Source organism: Leuciscus leuciscus (genome assembly GCF_965113295.1).
Source record: "Leuciscus leuciscus genome assembly, chromosome: 10".
Taxonomy (NCBI): Eukaryota; Metazoa; Chordata; class Actinopteri; order Cypriniformes; family Leuciscidae; genus Leuciscus; species Leuciscus leuciscus.
Genome location: NC_138734.1, coordinates 10922346 through 10949950, shown reverse-complemented (window position 1 = coordinate 10949950; position 27605 = coordinate 10922346). Strand labels below are relative to the sequence as shown.

The 27605-nt window shown below is 41.1% G+C and overlaps 1 protein-coding gene across 1 annotated transcript in view; it reads left to right on the top strand.

Annotated features, from left to right (window-relative positions):
• LOC309508502 (sodium- and chloride-dependent GABA transporter 2-like) overlaps nt 1-17464 on the top strand; it is a 30160-nt gene extending 12696 nt beyond the window's left edge. Inside the window, exons 11-15 of the mRNA XM_082183148.1 lie at nt 1402-1539; nt 6809-6911; nt 7032-7132; nt 15817-15987; nt 16225-17464. Coding sequence (XP_082039274.1) covers nt 1402-1539; nt 6809-6911; nt 7032-7132; nt 15817-15987; nt 16225-16347 — 636 coding nt within the window. The 3' untranslated portion in view covers nt 16348-17464. The remainder of the gene's footprint in view (nt 1-1401; nt 1540-6808; nt 6912-7031; nt 7133-15816; nt 15988-16224) is intronic.
• Nucleotides 17465-27605: the final 10141 nt, after the last annotated feature.

Below are 27605 nucleotides of genomic sequence, written 5' to 3'. Positions count from 1 at the left end.
AATTGAGCCACAAGTTTCACTCCAGCACCACTGGGCGGTTGCCTTTGTGGCGTCCAGTGCACCTGAAGGACTGCCATGGTGTGAAGGTTGGAACCCGCTTGGCCAGAGGACGTGTAGGCCTGGTCAGTGAGGGCTGAAAAGGTCCTGAAGGGCTTAGATGGATGAACTACCTTTGACTTACATCCAATAGCAGTGGGCGGACAGAGGTGCGCAGCCACAGCTTCATCGAGAGGGGGCAGTTTCTCGTATCCTTTCTCCACGGCGTCGTCAACAGTAGTGAGAGCGGTGGATGTGGAAGTGCGTAGGCGGGTCGAGTAGGGGGCACGCCACGACTTAGTGAATTTCTCGTAAACTTCAGGGAAGAATGACGCTGCTCACTGACGAGGGGCCTGCGTGTGGGGTCCTCTGGGGTAGACCACTCAACTCCGAGCTCCTCGACGGCTTTAGAAAGGACTTGGAATAACTCTGCATCCAGTCCAGCTCTGGTGGCACTAAGGTCTCTAGAGCCTAACCAATGCTCCGCATCAGAAGCCGCAAATGACATTGTGTCATCATGAAGGTCCTCTTCAGAACCTCCAAACGAAACAAGGGTGGGTGGGTGAAGAGCACCAGAGTAATCTGTCTTTGTGGAGTGAGTGAGGCACGCAGGATCTGCACAGACGGGAGCTCACTCATATCCGATTGCTCAGTCCTCTGGCGCCGCTTTTTCTTTCTCCTAGGCTCCTCGGAGGAGAGAAAGGGAGAGCGCGAGGGGCGGCGGAGCCGCTCTCTGAAAAGAAAGCGATCGGAGAGTAGAGAGAGACATACTCTCACAGTGAGAGCAGCTTGTCTCTGTGAGCTCGACTTCTGCGTGGGATTTTCCCAGACGGAATGCACTCACTGTGCTCGTCAGACGGATGCAGAGGGGCTCCTGAGAGCAGCACCGAATCAGCTTGCCTGAGCGTGCCAATCTGTCAGGCTGCCAGCCGCTGAGCTTGCTTGCAAAGCAAGGATTCAGCTCGTTCTGCTGCTAGGCTGTTTCGACGCGAGAAGGCTCCTTGCAGGAGAGTCAACGCGATGTGTGAAGATCGTCCCTGAAGGAGAAAAATTCTGAATCCTATGTCGAGACGAGCTGTTTATATAATACGAGTGAACGTTTCGGAAGGGAATTAATTTTGTGCTAATCAGCATTATACCATAAATGATGCAGACTGTAACTTGTTTTGAACCGAGAATTTTCATTTAACTGTATTAAATATATATTTGATATCTGTAGTATTCTTTTTAAATGCTTATTTAGGTACTTTTTTTTTTTTTTTTTCTAAATCTGATTCAACTGGGCAGTTTATACTTATAACACCAATAAGCTTATAAAAAGAAAGGTTTCATGGTTCTAACGCATTTGTGTTGCATCCCTCAAAGTTTGTTGGAGTGGAGTGCATAATTACATCAGTGATGGACTTGTTCCCCGTGGTGCTGCGTAGAGCTGGTCGACGAGAAATTTTCCTCCTGCTCTTTTGTCTCACTTGCTTCTTTGGAGAACTCATCATAGTTACAGAGGTCAGAGGAAGCGTGTGTGTGTGTGTGTGTGTGTGTGTGTGTGTGTGTGTGTGTGTGTGTGTGTGAGTGAGTGAGTGAGTGAGTGAGTGAGGGAGAGAGAGAGAGAGAGAGAAAGAGAGATGATCAAAATCCATGCTTAATTTTTTTTTATCAATATGCAACAATGAAATGCATGGCACGAAAAAACATGAAAAGTAATGTCTGCTGGAATTTACACTAGGTCCGATTAAGTACATGTAATATTAAGTACAGTTACTTTACAACTTTCAATTTATGGGCTAATTTATATCAGAAAGCATTTGACAAGAGGGTGGTACAAACCAAAGCGAAGATACCTCAAGACACATAGGTGAGCAACAGTAGAGAGAACAAAAAAGAGCAGGCATTAGATGCCTGACAGGTAGGAAGAAGGACAAAGAAAAGCAATGGATAAGCATCAACTCAAAAGGAAGTGAACCACATTGGAAGTGAACCACAAAAACCACATTGGAGTCAGATTGTGGAATTGAAGATAATTCTCCAGAAGAACAGTGTGGTCAGAACAGTCCTTGTCAAGACTAGACAGAGAGGCCATAAGAGAGGTGAGTATTTATAGAGTTCTTGATGATGAAATGATTGATAACAGATGCAAACAATCACGGTTTAAATTAAGTTCAAATTAAGGTACACCCAGGGGAACATGCGGTGGGAGCAGGATCAGTGGTAGTGGCCTGGGCAGTTTGATCAGCCAGGGTCCACTGGATGTGGCTAACGATGACCGAAGGATAGAAGATGAAGCAGAAGTTGACATCTGCTTTTGTGTTCATAGATCTTAGATGAAACGTTGTGGTGTAAAATAATCTGCTAAAAAATTAGGCACACTGGGCCTGGTGAGGGTTCAGCCGCTTTCTATCACAAAGTTACTTTAAATTGCAGTTATCTGTGATCATTTGAATTGAAATGGGTGATGGGCTCCCTCAATCCAGTGGTGCCACTCTTCCAGTGCCAGCGTGATTGCCAACAACTCCCTGTTATGGATGTCATAATTTTGCTTGGAGGCTGAGAGCTATATTGAGAAGATGGTGCAGGCATGGGGCTTTGGAGGTATGCTTTGCCATTGAGACAATATGACTCCAATGTGTTAGCAAGATTGCAGACAGACAGATGAAGATCAGGATAAAGTTCAAATGCAGGGTTTATAATAATCCAACTGGCAAATAACAGAAGGTAGTAGCAACACATTAACGCAAACAAGACCGGACAAACACTGAGTGAAGGTGAAGAACTAAAATACACATGGTGATGAACTAAATGACAAATGGCTGTGATGAAATTATTATCCATGGAAACTAATGAGTGGCGGGAAACTCAAACAAAGGAACACATGTGACTAATGAATACAAACTAAAAGTCTTTGAAAACGAAACTAAGAACCAACACAACTGATATCTTGTAACAGAACGCCTCCTCCTGAAAGGCCGCGACCTCATGGCCGTGGAGAGAAGGAGGCGGCTTAGGGGATGGACGAGGAGATGGCGAAGGGACGGTGACAGGAGGACAACGAAACCCCGGCGGCGATGACGGTAAGAGCCCGATGCAGCAGATCCACAACTTGGCAGTAACGACAGCCTACGGCGGAGTTGATGGAGGGAGGAGCCAAGATGTTGCTATGGCCGACGACAACCGGGGGACAACCAACGGAGCAGGAGCCCATGGATCCCAGGGCACAGACAGAGAGCTGATGGACCTGAGCCACATCGCTGGCACTGAAGACCTAGGTGAATCCGTGGTGACGAGCGTCTGAGGTGGAGTCAAGGCGGAGCTAACAGATCGTCAGGCCGAAGTGGAGCAAAGGGATCAGAGGCCGGATGCAGAGCCAAAGGATTCTCACGCTCGGGGTGAGGAAAAGGTGACAGAGGTAAGCTTGACGTGATCAATAACGGTAATTCCAATTCCCAACAGGTCAACAAAACAATCTCAGTGCTGTCTTGAAACAGCGAGGATTCAGAACAGACAGATAATACTGGGTGGGATAGGGTGGGAGACAGTACCTCCGTGTCCAAATCCATCAACCAGTCCTCGTTGTCCAATTCCACCAGAATTCCTTCTCCCACTGATGTCGCTAGCTCACACCCCTGGGCGGTCGCTCTCCGTTGCGGGGGGCTCTAGCGAATTCTCCACGGTCGAGGGTGGTGGTGGGCTGGGCTCTGGGTCTGGCTGTGTTCTGGATCAGAGAGAGACACTGTCCATCTGTCCATTTGACCCAGAATAATTAGCTGTAGTGGCCAGAGAAATGTAAGCTTAGCGTTAAGTTCTGCCAGGAAGACTCAATCAGCGCGTCATGAATTAACTCACTTCTAACCAATCATGTGTTAACACTCTCAGTATAAAAGAATGGTACTTACATCCGTCTGAGTTCGCAGATACTGACGGCGCCAATTACCTCCATCCTCCTCAACCACCTCCAAGATGGTCCTTTCCCTCCATCCTCCCCACCACCACCAGGATGGTCCCTTCCTTTGCCTCCAGGGGGTCGGCTGCGCCCCTGCCTTCATCTTCAGGCGGGATTTGCAGATTCCGTTACCCTCGCATTGCTTGCTAAGGACGGGGCCTAGGCCAAAGACTATGCTTGCTGAGCTATTAATAAATGTACTCGTTATATCATTTTATCTCCCGAGTCTTTCTGGTAGAACTGGATAATTGGCTGAAAAACCTGGATGGTGAAGTCAGAACTGTAGAGTTCTGGACCTTCGCCTGGACCCGATGACAATGCAGTGCTGAAGTGCCAACTAGTCTATCCCTATGGAGGATCCCTTTCCCACTCTACAGATAAAGCGTTGTCGGGAAAATTCATTTCGCGTACCTACCCCGAAGTGATAAAATAAAATAAAATTCTGTATAAAAATGTATAAGGAAAGACCAGTACTTTGTTTAGGCTTGGTTTGTAGGGAATTACAAACCTGCGCACATAATTAAACGCACATAACTATAGAACCAATTCTTAATGCGCATGTGAACACCATCAGCGTTTATCACAGGTTCACGTTTAAAGTCTGTGTAGAGAGAATGGTGTCGTCTTGGCGGCCCCTAATTTAATAACAAATGATCGTTGCGACGGAAGCGAATCAATCAAAACTAACTTTAGCTGGAAAATAACTTTATTAAAGAACCGCTATAAAGCCAAAACAATCTCTGTTACCTTAAATTATACGTTTATCTCTGTAAAGCTGCTTTGAAACAATCTCCATTGTTAAAAGCGCTATATAAATGAAGATGACTTGACTTGACTAGAGGGATTTACTAGGGAAGAACCAGAAGCACAACATTTAGAGTGTTTTCTTTGGGCATTGATCATGGAGGCTGTGGGCAAAGCGTGATGAGGTTTCAGAGTGGATAAGGAAGCAGTGTGACATTGGCAGAACTACTGCACCAGAGTTTTGATGGTCTTGGCAGCTCGGTGGAGTTCAGATCCAGCTGGGTTCGTACTTGTGGGCTCATGGTGTAGTCTTCTTTCAGGAAGCATGTAATAAGACATGATGATGGTACAAACTCAAGTGGACGATCATGTATATTACAGATACTGCAAGACACACTGGGGAGTATAACAGAAGAGATGCACTATATTGGCAAAAGTTTTGGGATGTCTGCTTTTACACGCACATGAACTTTTATGATCCATTCTTAATCCATAGGGTTTAATATGGAGTTGGCCCACCTTTTGCAGCTATAACAGCTTCAACTCTTCTGGGAAGGCTTTCCACAAGGTTTAGGGGTGTGTTTATGGGAATTTATGACCATTCTTCTAGAAGCGCATTTGTGAGGTCAGGCACTGATGTTGAACGAGAAGGCCTGGCTCGCAGTCTCGGTCTCTGTGCTTTGTGCACTGGTGCGCAGTAATGTTGGAACCGGAAAGGGCCATCCCCAAACTATTCCCCCAAATTTGGGAGCATGAAATTGTCCAAAATGTATTAGTATGCTGAAGCATTAAGAGTTCCTTTCACTGGAACTAAGGGGCCAAGCCCAACCCCTTAAAAACAACCCCACACCATTACCCCCCCCCCCCCTCCACCAAACTTTACACTTGGCACAATGCAGTCAGGCAAGTACCGTTCTCCTGGCAACCGCCAAACCCAGACTCGTCAGCAGATTGCCAGACAGAGGAGCGTGATTCGTCACTCCCGGGAACACGTCTCCACTGATCTAGAGTCCAGTGGTGGTGTGCTTTGCACGACTGCATCCGACACTTTGCATTGCTGTAAGATGTAAGGCTTGGATGCAGCTGCTCGGCCGTGGAAACCCATTCCATGAAGCTCTCTATGCACTGTTCTTGAGCTAATCTGAAGGGCACAGGAAGTTTGGAGTTCTGTAACTATTGACAAATGTTGGTGACTTCTGCGCACTGTGCGCCTCAGCATGCGCTGACCCCGCTCTGTGATTTTACGTGGCCTACCACTTCGTGGCTGAGTTGCTGTTGTTCCCAATTGCTTCTACTTAGTTGGATTATAACAAACAGTTGACCGTGGAATACATAGTAGTGAGGAAATTTCACGAATGGACTTATTGCACAGGTGGCAACCTATCACGGCACCACGTTTGAATTCACTGAGCTCCTGAGAGCGACCCATTCTTTCACAAATGCTTGTAGAAGCAGTCTGCATGCCTAGGTGCTTGATTTTATACAGCTGTGGCTATGGAAGTGATTGGAACACCTGAATTCAATGATTTGGAGGGGTGTCCCAATACTTTTGATAATATAGTGTATGTTGGAATTGGAGATAATCCAAGAAAGACAACCAGCTAGGAACACTACGGAAGGGTAGTGATGTGAGAATGTCAAGGCTAGACAATGAGACTATGAGAGAGATCCTCATCTATTGAGTCCTTGATGATGCATTTATTGATAACTGATAGTCTTGAGAGGGAAACGAAGAGCGGAAGGAGACATTAGTCTGATGGGGGCAATTTACCTTTTACTTGAGTGTTTCTTTTAATCAAATGTGACTATTGTCTACTACACAGATTAAGGCCAGCCGTTTTAAGAAATACGTTTAATAAATTGCCTTTATAATTTACGGATATCTAAAAGTTAAATTGGGTTAAAATGCCTATTCTGTATATCATCTATAATGGTATTACTCTGAGAACTGCCCACTACCTCTAGATATAAACAATGAATATCATATATGGAATCAACAACAATTCAAGCATATTTCTAACCTTGAAAGCATTACAGTTAAAAACAAACTTTTCCACTATATCTAGAGTTGCAATATTGTATTATGGCCTGCAGGGGGGGATGTACATATTCCAGTTGATTGACTACTATGCCTGTAATGGAACCTGTTTGCTGTTCCTGTCTATGTTCGAGTCTCTGGCCATTGGTTCGGTCTTTGGTGAGTTGCAAACAAACTTCAGGAACTGAACTTAACAGACTCTGACTATAATAAAATGAAAAGTTAAATGCAAAATGTCAAAGACTGCATTGACAGTATTTCCTCTCCTATATGCAACAGGGGCTGAGAGAATGTTTGACGTCATTGAAGACATGATAAATTCACGACCCAACTACATATTCATGTTGTGCTGGAAATACCTGACTCCTCTTGTGTCCCTGGTAAGTATATATATTTTGGATTCACAGATGCTTATACTTGGTCAAACAAATATTTTACTGTTTTTCTCAACTGATTTTAAACAATTCTCCAAACCAAAGTCAGTTCTCTCAGTGCCATCAAAGCAGATCCTTATTTTAGTTAAAAGTTCAAACTGTTTAGATCTCACTAATTAATGAAGTATTGTACACAATTCTGGTAAATTCAACATTTAGCAAAAGCAAATACTCCCATAAAAAACTAGTGTTCTTAAACTAAAGCATTTTTATTGTGTTCCACGGTGGAGATGTTTTCCCCCTGTTATAGTTCCCACATAACAATGTTTTTTTTTTAAACTATACACAAGGGAAATAATGGTACATAAATAAATGCATTGCATACATGTGCCTCAACATCACTGCAGGTCTGCGTAAAATCTGCGTAAAGATCTGCTTACGAACATTTCCACGTCAGTAACTTTTGTTCTAAACTTTATTCTAAATTTATGAAAAAGGAACTTAAACCACATGTAAAAAAAAAAAAAAAAAACATATTCTGGGTGGTCTTATAAAAGTATTAAGATTTTATATATATATATATATATATATATATATATATATACATATACATACACACACAAATGCACACATACATGCTTACATTTACTGAGATATATATATATATATATATATATATATATATATATATACATACACACACAAATGCACACATACATGCTTACATTTACTGATATATACTGTATATATATATATATATATATATATATATATATATATATATATATATATATGAGTAAGAAAAGGTGCGTTATGGCTTGAGCTGTGAGTTGCCTCCTCATAAAGATGCAGACACGCGTATGTACAGCTGGCTAATCAGAGGTCTGTAATCTGGGTCTGTATTAAAGGTGTTTATTGTGTTTGAACTTGTTCGAAGGATGGCAGACTTGGCCAGTGTCGCCACATTGCTGTAGGTGAAACAGCACAGTCAGGGTGGTGAGAGAGACAGCAAGAAAAATAAAAGGTTTTTTTTTTACATTCGTTTGGAATTATCGCACTTATATCGACAATTTTTCACACCATTAGTTATTCTTCCTTCATTCTATCTAGTTTTGCTCCATCCCCCTTAGAATGCAAAATACTTTAATGTATATCCAAAAATGTCAAAACTGATCAAAATTTCCGGACATGAGTACAAAAGACTATGACTTCTAAAAGAGCAAGCTCAGGAGAAACAAAGATGCTCTTTTTTGAAAATCATCGCCTCTAGAAGTCAAGATGACAGTGTAGGAATCAGTGGCGACCATGTTAATGACAGCAAAGGTGTGGGCGTTGCTAGTAAAGTACTGGAGGCATACAGCTGAGCCGTAACTAGCTCGTCTGATGAGGGACAGATGGAACAGCAGGGAGTAATATTACTCTCAGAAGGTGAGGTAATATGTCATGATTCCAGCAAATGGCCTGCAGTAATAAAGCCAACTAAAGACTTAATGACTTAAACTATTCCAACAAGGATGTAAAGACACTTTGGTACAGGCCAGGGAGGGACACATCAAACCAAAGGCATAATTTTCCCAAAAGACAGTGGAAACAGGAGATTTTCAGAGACTCATTAAAGTCGCACAAAAGCTTACGGGGAAAACATGACCAGACCATGCATGGCTGATTTATTTCATTAGCAAGGACGCTACGTTTTGCTTTTTGCGTTTTAGAGAAAGCGAAAGTCTGCTCAGGCTAAAGATGGTTTCAAAGACTGGAAAAATCTCTTCAACATACTGAACTCGCACGAGAAGTCAAGAGAACATGTGGACAGTTTCCATAAATGGAAATAGCTGGACATTGCCACCCTTACGAAAAAATAAGTATTCTTCAAGTTCATTTTATTAAGTATACTTAAGTAAAGTTCAAGTATATGTTTTAAGTATACTTTATGTAGTAAGTATACTAATATTAATGTAATAAAAGTATACTTGTAAGTGTACTGTTTCAATAGTATTTGAAACTAAATTGGCCCACTTTTTAGTGTAACTTTAAATGTAACAGTTTTTTAGTTTTTCATTTGCACTGCAACTATACTACAAGTAAACTTATAGGTATACTGATAGTTTTTTTTTATTTATGAAAGTACACTTTGAAGTATACTCTGAGTAAACTACTAGTTTTATACTGCAATAATACTTGTAAGTTTTCTTTAAGTGAACATAACATCATACGTATAGGCCTGGTTTCACAGACAGGGTTTAGATTAAGCCAGGATTAGGCCTTAGTTCAATTAGTATATTTAAGTAGCTTTAATAAACGTGCCTTAGAAAAAACATTACTGGTGTGCATCTTAAAACAAAACCATGGCATTGACGTGTTTTAGATATGCCAGTGCAAGTTAATTTCAGATAAAACAGCTCAAACATGCATTTTAGTCTGGGACTAGGCTTAAACCTTGTCTGTGAAACTGGGGGATAGTTTACTATTTATACATTATTTTTGCACTTAAAGTATACTACTATGTTCCTATTTAGGTATTAATTTTTATACTTGAAATATACCTATAACTGTCCTTTAATTCTTTCCATTTTAAAAACATTTTATTATTGCTTCATCCATAATTTTTTTAGCAACACTTGAATGGGTAAGTTTCATTACAAAAAAAAAACAACACAAAAAAACATTTTAAACAAAAAGCTGAGGACACTATAGCCTGGCAAACCAGACCCACATCAAGATGTTGGGTCTGGGAACTCACCATTGGCAGGCCTCAATCCGAGGGGCGGGATAAATGGTTATCTTTCAAATTCCCTCTGCACGCAATAGGATAGCGGTATAACCAACCAGAGCGTTTTCCCACCAGCGGAGATAGTTGATAGATTAAACTTTTGCCGTATCTGGTCGGCAAAACTACAAACACATCTTCCTTTTTTAAGAATGACTTAAGTGCCGTTCTTTGTTCTTTTCTCAAAGAAGAGCTTAACTCCAAGTCCTCCAGAGTCGCGGCCAAAGCCGATTCGAAAGACCGCAGTTCGCCAGCAGCAGCCATTCTTTGTTTTCAAGTAGCAGGAAACCGTCGCAACTCTGTCGTCATTATGTTAAGCCCGCCTGCCGACCCTATGCACGATGTGATTGGCCTGACTAGAGTTTGTTTTTTCCAACTCGAAAACCAAAGGAGAGTTGCTAGACCACACTGGCTGCAAAATAAAATTAGCTGCTGCTAGGGTGCGTCTAGATTTCTAGGCTATAAGGAAACCATATTTTTGTCAAAGGCTACATCCAGATCGGATTCAGAACGATGCTCAAAACACAGATGGAGTAGATCGAGTTCATCAACACCCCTAAAGCTTCACAGTCGTTAACCTTTCCTGGGTCAACATTTCATTTGTTAACCTTAGGCTGTTTTGAAAATATATGTTGTTTAATGTTTGATGATCACATAATTTTACATTTGCGTAAGCAATCTTCTATCACTTGTTTCTGCATCTTCTTCACCTGTGTATCTGGAGATTCTGTACCATTTCAGAACATCCATATTAGCGCCCCCCTACTGTATAACGGTAAAAACATGGATAGCATGAAAATTCATTCAATGGCGGGGAAAAAGTAAAGTAAATTCAAAGTAAATTCCTATGTACAAAAGTACCAGAATTCAGATACTCAGAATTAGGAACATGACTGTTTTCTTTATAAATCAATATTTTCAAACAATGTAAGTTTATGAGACAGTATATAAAACTATGAAATAGGCTACTCAATCAAAAGAGTAAACGCAACTACAAGCAAAGTATACTTAGAATACTTAATTATACTTTTAAGTATATCTTGATCAAACGATTGAGTACAAGTATAGGCCAAATATACAGAATTTTCAGTCAAGTATACTTAAGTGCAAGTTTAAGTATATTTCTGAGAAGTACATAAAAGGTAGACTGAAAGTATACTTATTTTTAATTTAAAAGAAGTATAATAATAGCACACTTGAATAAACATTCATTAGGGGACTCAAAACACAACTAATGCGCAAAATCAGTGTAAAATATTAACCCTTTCGCACGTACGATCACACCGGTGTGATCAGTCTAGGCTGGTCCCTGGAGCGTACGATCACACCGGTGTGATTAGAACGGTCAGTGCATGACGTGATCAACTGCTAAATTCAAATGTGCTTTCGCGCGTTGGCTGGCGCTGAGCCAGAGACAGGCGCGCTCAGAGCTGTCATATATCACAACTTTTCAGTGTTTTCAACCACATAATGTTTATTTTAGGTTCCAGACATATAAGTACTAAAAAAACAATACATTAGAGTTCGTAAAATACACACTGATGTCAAAGGAAGAGGCAATAATAATCCTTTCCATTATAATTAGTTTTATTCATATCAGATACACATTGTGTAAGTAACTTTAAAGTTTACTCTATTCTTCTCCCAGTTGACCTGCCACTTACTTGTATGTATTTCGGGAGAAGTGGATGAATTAACGTGTTGTAAATCCAACAGATCCGATTCTCTGAACTGCGCGTCTGCGGCACAAACTAAGATGGCGGCGCCCATCGCGAATACAGCTGAACTAACGCGATCGTTATAAATGTGTTTAAACAACAAAACACTTCCACTTGCATATATTTGACAACCGGAATATCAGATATTTCATGCCATATCTAAAAAATTTGTGAACATTTTGAATAAAAAAGGAAAAATGACATATAAGCAGATCATCATTCATTCAGCTCTGTTGTTGCTGCGGTGTGTCACGTGACAAGCAATGACGCGTCACCACGGAAACCATAAAGTGACACATTCTAAATAACGGTCGCCTTGAAAAACTCACGCTGGGGGGTCAGCCAGAATATTTTAAACTTACGTGTGAAAGGGTTAAGCGAAACATGTAAGCAGGTGTTGGAACGTTTGGTGAGCATTGTGAGAGTAATGGCGATGCTAAACATGGCAGATAATCTATATGAACATAACAGACATTTGGTCTGCTTGATAGTGTTATGGCAGAGCACATCAGAAGAATAAAATCTAAGGAAGCTCATGTTCACTATTTGGGCAAAGAGATTCAAAATGAAACATCGCAGATGCAACGGGAAATTCTAAAAATGCTCAAATCGGTCAGTTACTTTTCAATTATCTTAGACTGTACACCTGACATGAGTAGAATGGAACAGATGACAGTTTTTGTGCGCTTTGTGACAGCACTGGAAAGTAGTGTGATGGTAAGCTTTTGGTGAGCTTTTCTTAGAATTCACACGTTTAACAGATTCCACCGGTGCTGACATGACAGAAGAAACTGGGCGAGCTAGGGATTGATGTAATGGATATGACAACGGATCGAGTATGTGGGGGAAACACAGTAGTGTCCACGCATCAAAGAGAGTGCAGGACATAAATCCAAGGGCTTTCTACAGTACATATAGAATGCTGCGTTAAACAATTTTGTAAGGGAAAAAAATGTAAGTGATCAAGGGCTTAGCACGTTCCAATTCAGCCCATTGCAAAGGTTCCACCTGTAGTGGGCACTCATGCAACGTAAGCAATGACGTACATCCGAGTGAACAAGACGGAGGGAAGTCATTAAGTGAAGGGCATGACAATTTTGGACTGGAACACAGCCCTGATGGGAAAGCAGCATTGACACACTCAAACCCATTTAGGAGATGTTTATGATGCTCTTCTATCAATAGCAGAAGATAACACCCTGACAGGAGTTTGTGGTGTCAGAACTAGATGTGAAGCGAGAGGAATTGAGATCAAAATCCAAACCTCTCCATTCCTGTGCAGTATCATAACATGGTACAACATTTTATATGAAATATTACCAGTGAGAAACAGCAGACAATGAACATTGACATTCCACATGCAACAGACCAGCTGAACGTGACAAAGCACCGCACAGATAATCATTTTGAGGAGAATTAGCTGGTGAGTTGGAAATCTTTCCTCTTTCAATGCGACTATAAAAAAAAAAAAAAGTTTCCTTATGAAGGAGATGACACACCTGTCATGGTCACAAAACAAAACTACAAAGTGGGCTTCTTTAACCAAATGTGCAACTGTGTCAAAAGAGCTACTTTCCGTACTTCGAGATCATGGGCATGTTTTTGGATTTTTTATTGAAATCGCATCTCTCAAAGAAAAGGAAAATATGATTGTATTTTAGGACTCCTTAAGACTGGAAAAGACCCAAACTCATGGAGACTCACAGGATGTTGATGGGCAGAATTGTTTGAATCTCCAAGTGTGGGTATCTGCAGTTTGGCGTAATCAGCATGAAAAAAGGTCTTTATCATTTGTTGCGAAAGCTGTCTATGAGAGTGTGGGGTGGGGTTAGGGGTCAGTTTCTGTTGTAGCAATTCACCTTTCGGCACGCCCATTACTCAGCTCTTCAGAGACAGGGATAGCTGCAGGTCGAACTACCGTAATTTCCGGACTATAAGACGCAACTTTTTTCCCACGCTTTGAACCTCGCGGCTTAAACAATGACGCGGCTAATATATGGATTTTTCCCGCTTTCCCAAAAAATTTTTTTTTCAAAAAAACACATTCTGTGACATGCTCAGTTTTTGGGTGGCATGAAGCTTTCATTAGACCAATGAAATTGCCGAACAAGGTCAAACAACTTTTTTGTTTACTGTTTAGATTAAATCGAGCGCGCTCAAACTTCCCATCATTCTGATTACGGTAGTCATTTTGTCACCCTCATCATGGCAAAGACACGGAGAAATGCATATGATGCAGCTTTCAAGTTGAAGGAATTGACTCAGTGCAAAAAGACAACTAAAGCTTTCAGAGGGAAGAAAAGCAGATGGCCCGAACTAGAAAATGAGCTCGAAGACTGGGTCAACACACAGAGAGCAGACGGCCGAGGTGTTTCAACTGTGCAGATCTGACTGAAAGCCAAAACAATCGCCACCGCAATGAAGTTTGAGGATTTTAGAGGTGGACCATCGTGGTGTCTCAGATTTATGAGACGTAAAGGCCTGTCCATCAGGGTACGGACAAGTCTGTGTCAGCAGCTCCCTCCCTAACCCTACGAGGAAAAAGTTTCAAACTTCCACAAATTCACTGATGCAAAGATAGCGGAGCATTCCATTGGCCCGCACGACATCATTAATATGGATGAGGTTCCTCTGACGTTTGACCTGCCTCTCACTCGGACTGTCAACAGGAAAGGCGAATCATCCGTCACGCTGAAAACAACTGGGCATGAAAAAACGCACTTCACCTGTGTTCTGAGCTGCACGGCATCGGGAGAAAAGCTTCCACCGATGGTGATTTTTAAACGCACGACGATGCCAAAACAAAAATTCCCGAGAGGAATTGTTGTGAAACTCAACAAGAAAGGATGGATGACGGAAAGCCTAATGCATGAATGGCATACGGAGTGTTACGGCAAGCGACCGGGAGGATTCTTTCACAGGAACAAGGCATTGCTCGTTTTGGACAGCATGAGGGCCCACATAACAGATTCAGTGAAAGAAGCCATCAAGAGGACAAACTCAATTCCAGCTGTGATTCCTGGGGGCACAACAAAGTATTTGCAGCCACTCGACATCAGTGTAAATCGTGCATTTAAGGTGGCACTCCGTGTTCAGTGGGAGGCTTGGATGACAGATGGGGAGAAATCCTTCACTAAAACGGGCCGCATGCGAAGAGCAACTTATGGTCAAGTCTGCCAGTGGGTCCTGACAGTGTGGAGCATTGTCAAAAAATCCACTCTCATCAACGGGTTTCGAAAGGCTGGATTGCTGCGTGTTGAAGAGGGCAGCATGAGCTCAGCGGGGAATTTGCCCGGGGAATTTGCCAAAGTGACGAGAGCGACAATGAAAACGATCCAATATCGGATGAAGCGATTCTGAGGCTATTCAACTCCGACACCGAAGGAGATGACTTCAGTGGTTTCAGTGCACAGGAGGAGGAAGATAGTGACCAATGACTTTCTTGGTAGGCTACTGTTTACTGCTTTTTATTTTTATTTTTATTGTTACAAGCCGTGTTTCGTTAAAGCCTATTTATTTTTGTTACAAGCCGTGTTTCGTTAAAGCCTGTCTAAAGTGCATTTGTTTCAATGTACCGGTAGGCGCCTGCGGCTTATAGACACGTGCGGCTTATTTATGTTCAAAATAATATTTTTCTTCAATTCAGTGGGTGTGGCTTATATTCAGGTGCGCTCAATAGTCCGGAAATTACGGTACTTTGGGCAGACGCCTGGTTGCTAGCACGCTGACAGAAGAAGTTAAACTGTACTAACCGATTCTGTGGAAGTGTGGGCGGGGCCTTGATACTGCAGTTCCACTTCAGGCTCATTACTGCGCAGACTCTGGCTCCAAGTATGCGTAATCAGCGCAAAATGTCAGTGCCATATCGGGATATTCGTGGATTTACTTTTCTAAAATGGAAGAGAATGAAGGTGTGTCGTCCATCTTTTTTTACGTCTATGGTTAAGAACAAATCCATGTGCATATGCACGTGTTGTGAGTTTTCCTGTGCATATAAATAAAAACAATCCACACAATTAATAGTGAATATAACCCAATCCCAATGACCTTAGTTTGGAAGAATGTGTAAATCAGTTGAGGAAAAACTGTGGATTATTTCTTTACCACAAGGGGCTATGATATGCCTCAGTTGAGCTTACTCTGTTCTTACTTACATTCTTTCCCATTCTTTCTTCACAGTATCTTTCACTTCTGTCCATTTTCAGGTGTCTTTTGTCTGTTCAATAGTTAAGTACAAGCCTCTCACTTTTAACCGCTGGTATGTGTACCCAGACTGGGCATACGCACTGGGTTGGTTACTGGCCCTGTCCTCCATTCTGCTGGTGCCTGGATGGGCACTTGGCCAAATGTGTGCTGGGAAAGGGAGTCTGAAACAGGTGAGGATGAAAATGTTCAACCATTACATATATGTATTTTGCTGACGCTTTTATCCAAAGACATTTACATTTGCATTTGAGGTATACATTTAATCAGTTCATACATTCCCATTGGAATTAAACAATGAAACTTTGCAAAAGATGGATGCAAACTAATAATTTAACCAAAGCAAGCTAATAAAAAATAAATATGTAAATTATATGATCTTGTTTCCCTTTGTCTGTGTTTTTTGACAGCGTTGGCGCCACTTGTGTAGTCCTGACACAAACCTCCCTCTCACCTGTAAGCAACGAGCTGAAATACAGGATACAACTTTTACTGCAGAGATGGAAGACTTAGTCAGGAGCAACACAAACTAAAGCATTACATATTTAGAATAAAATAAAAAATAAAAAAACACACAATCATTGTTTTTAATTAAGTAAAACTGACTTGGTTCAAAAAATATGAAAGTACGTGTTTGAAAAATATCTCCTGCAGAAAAAAGACTAATGTATGAAATGCTACATGTTTGAATGAGCATTATAAACTTAAAGATACAGAATATTTCATGATTCACAAAATATATTAAAGTATTGACTAGATTAAAAAGAAAACTTAAAAATCGTAGTTTTTGCCCTGGAAAAAAAAGATGTGATTGACATTAAAAATACCCTTGTGTTGATAACATACAGTTCATTCTTTCAGTTAAAATCTATCTTCATTATATATTTAACTCTTACCTGAACATATGTCAGCATGATTTTATTGTGTTCACTTGTTTCCTCTTCCAACAACTATAGCATATGTTTATGTGGTTATATTGTAAATTTGGTTTGAAATATAGAATTGATCAATTTATATTTTGGTGTTTGAAATCAACATTAATCTTATAGCTACTGAGACGAGATATAGACCATGTGACCACTTGACAACATATGTTTTTGAAGATTATTTGAAGTTTACAAAGTATTATTCACCAAATAAATGTAATTCCATGTTAATTCAGTATGATTCAGTGGCTCGTGTTTCCTTTCACAGCCACCAGAGAGAGCCAGACATCTTTTAGATTTGGACATAATTACACAAACAAATCCAGCAGAAAATCTTCAATCTTGAGGATTGTATAGTTCTGTGTACATAAACCTTACAGGACAGAACAAAAATCAACGTGTACATTTTTTAGGTGACCTGTAGGTTTGCATAACTTCCCTGGCATGATTCATAATATTGGGGAAACCGGGGTATGGTTGTTCATTTTGAACATGTATTTATTTTAATAACAATTAACTTGATATAGTATTCAAATAATTATTAACAAGTAGGCTACTCCACCCAATTTCATTGCAATCATTTTAATTATACAAAATATATTTTTAACTTTATTCAAAAACATAAATTACTGAACAAATACATAACATGTCCTAACAATAAAACATAATAAATTTTAGTAGATGTGTGTCAGTCATAAATTGTCCTATTTTGTGCCATCTTTGTGGTTAGAAGTGAATGGAGGGGAAATCTGATAGCACATAAAATGTGTTGATTTTTCTACCTCAAAACTATTGTTGTTTGTTTGTTTGTTTCTATCTTTCTTTCTTTTCTTTATCATACTTGTTGGCATGAAACAGAAGTCATAATAGTCTTTTCTTCACAGTCGTGATATATACGAGTGAAATGGCTTAGCAGCTTAGTTTTTATAGATAAAATATAGGCCTAGGTTACAACTTGATTTTGTCAATTTGACTTGATTTTAACCTGATTTCGCTGACAACAATGAAGATTAACTGCTAAAAATGGCAATATTTAGCAGTTAAAAATTATTTAGTCAGAAGAAATAAAAGGCTAGCTGTCATTAGCTAGCAAGCAAACGTAACTAATCAGCTAGAAAGTACATTCACAAGTTCTGGAGCAGCACAGCTATTTTCTAATTGCTCTTTTCTTCCGACTAATAATGACATTTATTGAGAAAAATCTGATTGCATATTTTACATACTTTATGGCAGTTTGCACTGAACTCCAAAGTAGCTTCTAAGGTCTTGAATTATTTGAGAATAAAATGACATTTAATTAAAGGATAACTGTCGCCAAAATGCAACCTAGGGTCATTTTGTTAATCTACCCGATGCAAACTTTCGTTTAAAAACATAATTAGAATGGAAACGCCACTTTTAAGTTTGACCGTATTTTTGTTTTCGGTCAAATTGCCGTTTGAATGGGAGTGCTTGGGGCACTTTTATGATAGCATCAAAATCACTATTTTTAAAACACTAAGAAGGCTCGACACAACATGAAACTTTGCTCGAAGTATCACCAGGGGCTCTACACATGAACTCGAGCATTGAGAACATTGTTTGTGTACAAAGAGTTTACTAAAACTCCATTTTGAACAACTCACTGTAGCTGTGTCCGCCGGCATTTTGACAGTCAAAAATAGGCTACTCGATCAACAAATGTGAAGGAACTGACTCTGAATTTTACTATTGCTTCTTATATGAGCATCCTTTTTCAAGTACAAGGTCAATATTGATTTTCACTAACGACAAAACAAAAAAAATTATCCGTGAATGGAACTAAGCTTTAGGAGCTTTCCATCTTTACTCCTCCCTGTTACGTTGCATTCGGAGATCGACTATTTTACATATGTTCATTCATGTTTATTTGATGCTAAATTAACTGGAAGGAAGAGATGATGATTCACGAGCAGCTTTAACTGATCGATCTGTCAGACACATTAAAGAGACACAAAACAGTAGCCTATTTATTGTTTAAATTTCTTTTAAAAACGAGAATTTGAAAGGTAAGACTTTGATTCATATAAAAAATAACCTGGCCTGTCCTGTCTGTCAGTGTGTTGTCAGTGTCCTCTCTGCTCCGCGATGTATTTAAGTATTTTCGAATTACCGTGCTTTCCACCCTCATTTGTCTGGAAAAAATCCTCCGATGACGCAAAAAATCGTCATTTTGCGTCATCGGAGGATTTTTTGGCCAGAGGCTAAAGACTACAGCCAGTAGGAGGGGCTGTCCCGCATGTTTTCAGCCCGCCCATAGGAGGTGGGATCTCACTCACAGAATGTACACAATAGTGTCAGCCGTCTTTCTTTGGAAGGTAAGCCAACAGGCTCTTGCTCTGTGGAGAAAGCTGAGTAGTAGGGGGTTACCATTCTCTTTTTCCCGGACATGTCCGGCCGTCGAGATCGTCCAAAATGTCCGGGATTCGGCTTTTGGTTTCTGCAGTCGCCATTCATTGTTTACATGCACACCTTTTGTTTCAGTCGAGCTGAATTCATTCCGATTGGTGAATCTGAATGTAGTGTTTAACGTTACATGAACGCTAAACAAGTGATCGGTTGATGTGCGTTTTAACATTGCTAAGAAAATTCCCGCTCCTCCGTGAGAGATACGAGACCGGCTCATCAGTAATCACGCCACCGGCCTCACGCCATTCTCCCGCACCCCTCAGCCTCGTCCTGCTCGCCACAGTAAACATAATGAATGGCGACTGTAGAACGCAAAAGCCGAATCCCGGACATTTTGGGCGCTCTCGAAATCCCAGGCAAACTCAACACGGAGACTTGTTGTTTTCAACTGCGCTCTCTTACCGGGAGGCGTGGCTTGGTAGTGGCCTCCTAGGGCAGCGAAGCAAGTGCATTCTGGGAGTTGTTGTCTTTCATCCACATAAGCTAAAAATACATTTTCTGGCTTTTCTCAGTCTAGAAAGCTCCAAATTCAAAAATAATTTCACATTTCTTGAATGTAGTAAATAAATGTAGAACATCTGCCTTGTAACAGTGTTCACTGGACATGATTAGGCTGAAATGCAATTTTAACTCCTCCCACTGATCCAGGATTCTGGACACAGCAGGCTCTATGGAAAGGCAGCGTGTGGCACAGACCTTTGTTATCAGCAAAGGCTTCTCCCCACAGTTTATTGTCTGATAGACAGCCTTGTATGCCTCTGCGCTTTGGAGAAATAGAGAACCAATGATATGTTTCTCTAACAAGAAATTCCACTCTACGTGGAAGAGTGTTTTTGGAGGCAAAGCTTACAGCTAACTGTAGTGAATGACACACACAGCAGATAAGGACTAAATGTTGTAAGCCTTCCTCCTCTCTCAGAATTTTGTGTACACCATTGTACACTCCTGTCATTACAGATGCGTTATCTGTGCCAATGCCAAGCAAGTTCTTCTTGAGGCCACACTTCCCAAGAAAAGCTAGAACTGCTCTGGCTATTGATCTAGCATCCCCTCCCTCCAGCTCAACAAGGCTCCACATTTGCCTTGTCCTCACTAAAATACCGAATTGCGTTTCCAAGGTACTTTGAGACACTTACATCGGTGCTTTCATCAAGAAGGAGGCTGTATTTGCGGTCACCAATATCAGCCACCAGTATTTTAATGAAATATGGTGCCAACACCCCATTATCATTTCGGTACACTTGGTACAGTGCATCTGAAAATGTTGGGCTGCACTGGAATCCGAAAAAGCAGCTTTGCATGCCTTACCAATGTGGTCACAAGACAGAATGGAACAGTGCTCTGCAATCGCCATTGCCATTGTTGCCTCTGCCTGTTTGTAAGAGTCTGCGTTTTTTGGAGCAATTGTTGTTGTTTGTTCGGATTGACTGAAGGGCTTGGACTTTTCATTGTGCTTCTGAGTTGATGCATGCTTTTTAACATCCGACAACTTGGCACAAAAAAATTCTGTCTTGCAATACAGATAGTAAGCACTTGTGTCATTGCCCACTTAGGGCTTCAGCCACCCCTTAAATTCAGGGATTAACTCCCATTCTTTCCTGTACTTTTGTGAATATATCTTAGTGTGACATGTTTGCTATTTTAAATGTGTGTAATGTTCTAGCTGTGTGTATTTGTATTTATTTACTTGTGTATATATGCGCTTTTTATATTTATATTATGTTTAATAAAGTTGAATTTATATTGTGTGTATATGCGTTGTCTATGAGTTTGAGGAAGTTAATTGTTGTGTTTGGATAAGTACAATGTACAGTCTCTAATATACGATCTGAAGTTGGAGAGTTCTGAAACCGGAATGAACTAAAGCCCTGTGATAGTAAGTAATATAAGCGATTGACAATAAAAGACAGTCAAATTAAATGGTTTGAATTTAAAATAAAGGAGAAGCTGATAAGTGCTCACTGATTGGTCCGTGGCAACACAGTGTGCACATACGCAGCTCATTCATGTCTATGTCAGCTGGTATGCGGTCAACGGAATGTGCTGCTCCTCTCAACCACTCACTGAACAGAGCAGAGTAGACACAGTCACACAGAGAGAGATGTGGCTGCAGCGGGGAAGTAAGACCTCACACTTGCAGTACTGACGATATTTGGAAATTGCTAAGGTTTGTCCAAAAAGTTGCTAGATTTGTCGCTAGTCGCTTTTTTGGAAAAAAAGTAATTAAAGGGGTCTGAAAAGTCGCTAAATCTAGCGACAAAGTCGTTAAGTTGGCAACACTGAAATGGAAGTAAGCTAATTTATTTAACATAAAAGTATGCTCAGTACGGTTAATTCATAGTTCCACGTGACATCACACCATTATAGGAACGCCCACCTGGAGGGCAAAATAAGGCTTTCCTCCATTGCCCACCAGTCATTTTGATCAGGTTTGTAGTTAGTATTAATGTAGTAAAACAGTGTTATTAAAATATCAAATTCAATACAGATTATTGATGATGCATACTTTATACAGGTAAGCAAATGAACACAGAATAAATTATTTATAACGTAATAATATTGGTTGTCTTCTTTCTCTTTTCAGTATTGTTTGCCATCTAGTCCAGATCACAGAGTTTAGCTCCAACCCCAATTAATCAGACCTGAGCAGCTGACCAAGGATCACCAGAAACTCTGCAGAGCGTTGGTCTGGATGCCACTTTTGTAAGTCATCAATCTAGCAGTCATCCTGCATCTCTGATGTGTCATGTTCAGAACATATTGCAGGAGATCACAACATTGTCTCTCAAGGTCCACTTACATGCAGAGTTTTGCTCCAGCCTAGTCCAGCAAACCTGAACAAGCTAATCAAGGTGCTAAAATCCGGGTGCATATCACTCAGGTCCCTAGCTCAGTAGTCAATGGTTAAGGGCTGTCTTAATCACAAAATCCTTACAGTGCACTGAAACATTAGCTCCCTAAAAACTCACTATGTTCCCTTATCGGAAGTTCTGAAGCTCAAAACTTTAATCAGACAGTTCGCTACAAAATGACACATGATAGATGATTTTAAAACACAAACCAATTTTATATTTCAGCATAAACATACATCGCTAGACAGGTAATGTCTAATCAAGCAAACATTAAAAAAAATTCTATGACTGAAATCTTGCACATATATGTATAGGAAAAAATCAAGTGTATACTTTACATTTTGGACAACCATTGTTATGGTTTTGTTACATTTACATTTTGGCTATTGTTTTCTTTCTCATTTTGCTGGAGGAAAAACAGCCAGGCTAAAGCATTCAAAGTAATAACTTCTGTTGTGGCTCAATAATCCGGAATTGGGATGGTGGAAGGAGCAGAAGAACCAGCATTTCCTGCATTAATTTATCAACGAACTGATCTATAAATAAACATTTTGTTTATGATTTACTGTCTTGTGTAATGTCTTTTAATACTATTATTTTTTTGATGTGTATTTTACAATAGAATCAATGGTCAATGTAACCTCATCTATTCCATGTTTGTTCTCTATAAATTGGTACTTTGAAGATCGAAATGATCGTGTATATGATATGTACTGTATACAAACATTTACTCTACAAGCTTTTCTTCTTTTCTAGCCAAAATATATTTTTAAACAAAACCCTCTTTCCCCAAAGTGATGATTTCAAAAGAAAAAAGGTCTATTCCAATTCCAATAGATACCGTGTTAAAGGTGCAGTTTTCTGACAGCTAGTGGTTGAATATTGGAGACGGTTGTTTCCATAGATATCATATAAAGGCTAGATGTCTTAAGGCGGAGTCACTTCCGGCATCACCGGCGGCCATCTTAGGACAGGGCTCTGTGAATTAAGGTGAGTGAGCAGCACGCACACAAATCCTCTTATCTCGCTGAAATCTGGACGGATTTACAAACGGTTTGGTTTCTTACAAACGTTATTAACGTGGCTATAATTCTGAATGCTTAAACATTTTGAACATAATTATTCATATGTATGCAGTATAATAGCTACATCTCTGACGTTTATAACAAACCAAACCGTTTGAAAATCGGTAGAAAATTGAGCAAGTTATGGTTATTTAAAAGTACATGCACCATGTTATGAGTGAGCGAGCACCCTGTCTTAAGATGGCCGCCGTGCGCGGATGTCGAGCTCCATTGGCCAGCAGCGCGGACGAGACATCTAGCCTTTATATGATATCTATGGTTGTTTCCCCCGGTTGTCGCGTCCAGGCGCAGGTCCTTCATCAGATCTGGATACAGCCTGGATCCGGCGTACTGCGGTAAACCTCGGGATAAACAGAGAGACTAATATTAACATTTTATTGACAAAAAATGCATTAGAAAACGTTCATCTCAAAGACGAGTTCTTTCAGAATCAGTTAGCAAGTTGGCTGACTCGATTTCCTTCTCATACATTCACGTAGCGTCACGGTGCATTTCCCTGTTGAAGCCCAGCGTCCGTTGACTTCAATGGGGCTGCTCTGAACAGTTTTTTTCAGTGATTCGAAACTAGACGGTCATTGGATAAATGCTGTGATTATGTCCCGCCCACGGATGCTCAGCGTCTCTGGGGGTGAATGAGGAGTGGGCTGGCCTGGACTCCAAGCTTCTGCGTGATGATAGGAGGGTCTGTCGAAAGGCTGCATCTCCTTTTGATTGACAGCGATTTCATACAATAAAAAGTCGCTGATGCTGAAGCTATTCGAGCTCAGTCCCATCACGGATTTTGCAAGTGTAGTCGAAAGACAAACTGCTGCAACCTATTTCTTGGTATTTGCTTGTCGAAATTGCTAGCCAATACATTTCACACAATTATACATTTCTACCTTTATTATATTATCACTTATAATATATTTTACATTATTATTAGTAATAAATAAAAGGATTATTAAAATAATTACAAATATATATTATTAGTAGTAGTATTATTATACTTTATTAAATTATTATTTATGCCTTTATTATATTATTACATTTATAAAATTATATTTAACTCTGCTGGCCATTGAGAGGACACTGGTCAAGTCACTGGAAAAGACGCCTAGTTGGTATGACAGGGTAGATTTCCATATAAATAAATGGACAATTTTTAGGATGTAGGCCGAAAATGAGCTTCCCCTCTTTGAAAGACCAGCCGCCACTGTATTCTAGGTATTATCAACTGGCCAGAATTTTGAGATTGCAATCGACGTGAAGGACTATAATGCGTTAAGAGCTCGCTCAAGTACTGCGGAGCTAAACCATTTAGTGCTTTGTAAGTAATCAGCAATATTTTAAAATGTATACGATGTTTAATAGTTGGTGATTTTTATATACACATTGATAATGAAAAAGATGCATTGGGTTTGGCATTTAAAGACATTGTAAACTCAATTGGAGTTAGACAACACGTGTCAGGACCTACTCATCGTCGTAATCATACTCTAGATCTAATATTATCACATGGAATAGATGTTGATGCCGTTGAAATTCTGCAGCAGAGCGATGACATCTCAGATCATTATCTAGTCTCGTGTAAATTACATTTAGCCAATGTTATGATGGTGCAAGGAGATGAACCCAAATGCAGACAGTATTCAAGTGAACTACGTTTATTACAGAAAAACAAAACCCACGAGGGGGCAAAACAAGACAGGATCGACTATATTAGACTAACAAGACTAGACTAAGCTGTTAGTTTATTGTTCAGTTTTCTGTCTAAGACAGGATCAAACTCTTCACAAGACTTTCAACAGGTTACTCACGGTTGGTTTCACATAATGAATGACAATGAACCGGCACAGGACAGCAAACACAAGGGGATTAAATAGGGAGAAACTAATGAGGGAAACAGGTGACAAGGGTAAAGCAAAAATTACAAAACGAGGATAACAAGGGGGCGGGGCAAGAGAACGAGACAACACAAGCACATGGCCCAAACAAAAGGCCATGTGCTTGCACACAAAACACAGGTCTGTCATGATCCTGCCTCAAGACTAAAGAAAATCAAGGACAGGAAGGCAGAATCATGACAGAACCCCCACCTTAAAGGAGAAGTTCACTTTTGAAAAAACTTTTGCTGATAATTTACTCACCCCCATGTCATCCAAGATGTCCATGTCTTTCTTTCTTCAGTCGAAAAGAAATTAAGGTTTTTGATGAAAACATTCCAGGATTTTTCCACATATTATGGATTCCATTGGGACCCAAACGGTTCAAGGTCCAAATGACAGTTTCATTGCCGCTTCAAAGGGCTTTAAACGATACCAGACGATGAATAAGGGTCTTATCTAGCGAAACGATCGGTCATTTCAAAAATAAAATAAAAAGTTGACGTTTTATAAGCACAAATGTTCGCCTTGCTCTGTTCTGTGATGCGCGTTCGTGACGTCACGTAATACGCAATTACGTTGAAAAGGTCAAGTTTGATGTGTTTACAAATGTGCGGAAGGAGGACCATATAAACATTTTCAAATGTATTTGTGTCAGTTTATCGTTTAAAATGCCCATTTCGTGTGCGCATCCTGAGTGTTTTAATATTAAAAAGCCAAAAAGAACATTTTCTTCAATTTTTCAAGCGTGACCTTTTCAACGTAATTGCGTATTACGTGACGTCACGAACGCGCATCACAGAACAGAGCAAGCCGAACATTTGTGCTTATAAAACGTCAACTTTTTATTTTATTTTTGAAATGACCGATCGTTTCGCTAGATAAGACCCTTATTCATCGTCTGGTATCGTTTAAAGCCCTTTGAAGCGGCAATGAAACTGTCATTTGGACCTTGAACCGTTTGGGTCCCAATGGAATCCATAATATGTGAAAAAATCCTGGAATGTTTTCATCAAAAACCTTAATTTCTTTTCGACTGAAGAAAGAAAGACATGGACATCTTGGATGACATGGGGGTGAGTAAATTATCAGCAAAAGTTTTTTTAAAAGTGAACTTCTCCTTTAAGGAGCGGCTTCCAGACGCTCCTCAAGGGGACATCAAATGCGGGACATGACGGACTGAGACACAGACACTAACCAACAAAACATGACAAATAACAATAAAGGCATACACGAAAACATGACAACAGGGTCGGGATGCAACAATAAAAATAACAAACACGGGAGGGGGGGCGGAGGAACAAGAGAGTTCATGGGGTATAGTCCAGGGTGGATTGGGGGTCTTGGGTCTTCGGGACGAGGGCTGAGGACGAGGATTCCGGGCAGACTTGGATGGGGACACATGAGGAAAAGTATTGGGGGAAACAGTCCGGGGCTGAGAAGTGGCGGGGGTGACCGGGGGAACAGCAGGTAACGGAACAGGATACATGACAGGGGGTGTAGTAGGCGGCCGAGGAGGGGAGAGAGGCAATGCTGCAGCAGGCAGCGGAGCTGGAATGGGGTCATAGAACTCCACAGTAGAACCAGAACCAGCGCTCCTCACATCAGACTCGGAAGTAGTGCATCTCATATCAGACTCGGAAGTAGTGCTTCTCATATCGGATTCGGGATTAGCGCTTTCTGCAACCGACTCAGGAACAGCAATCCGTGCAGCCGACTCAGGAACAGCAATCCGTGCAGCCGACTCAGGAACAGCAATCCGTGCAGCCGACTCAGGAACAGCAATCCGTGCAGCCGACTCAGGAACAGCAATCCGTGCAGCCGACTCAGGAACAGCAATCCGTGCAGCCGACTCAGGAACTATACTCCTTACAGCTGACTTGGGGACAATACACTCAGCAGCTGCCTTGGGAACAGCGTTCTCTGCAGCTGACCTGGGAACAACGCTTTCTGCAGCTGACCTGGGGACAGCGTTCTCTGCGTCTGACTCGGGGACAGCACTCTTTGACGTTGACTCGGGGACAGCACTCTCTGACGCTGACTCGGGGACAGCACTCTCTGACGCTGACTCGGGACTTGAAGACAAGACAGGTTTGGAAGGAACTTCTAGGATCTTGACAAGACTTGACAAATAATTAGATAAAGCCTCAGCGGCAATGACAACAGGCATCCTTTGACGAGCTGATACCGATTGCAGGATTGCTTCTGCAGCTTGATCGGCCGCAACTCCCACAGCAGCTGACTTGGGATCTGCACTCTCAACAGCTGGTTTGGGATCAGCGCTCTCAGCAGCAGACTCGGGAGCAGTCCCCTCCGCTGCAGGCTCAGAAACAGCGCTTACGGCAGCAGACTCAGGGACGGCATTCACTGCAGCAGACTCAGGGACGGATCTCTCTGTAGCAGCGGAAAGTTGAGAAACTGACACTGACCCAGGGGAAGACTGAGACAGCAGACAGGGGACTCCCTTCTTCCTCTTCTTTCTCCTGGGCCGTGGAGCAGAGACCAAAGCCGGGCTTGTGACAGGTAGGGGAAGCACAGCGGGGACCGAAACTGGTGCTGGGAGGACAGTCTCAGGCAGGACAGACTCAGTCGAGGAGGACTCCGAAGCAGACTCCCACGAGTACCGTCTCCCTCGT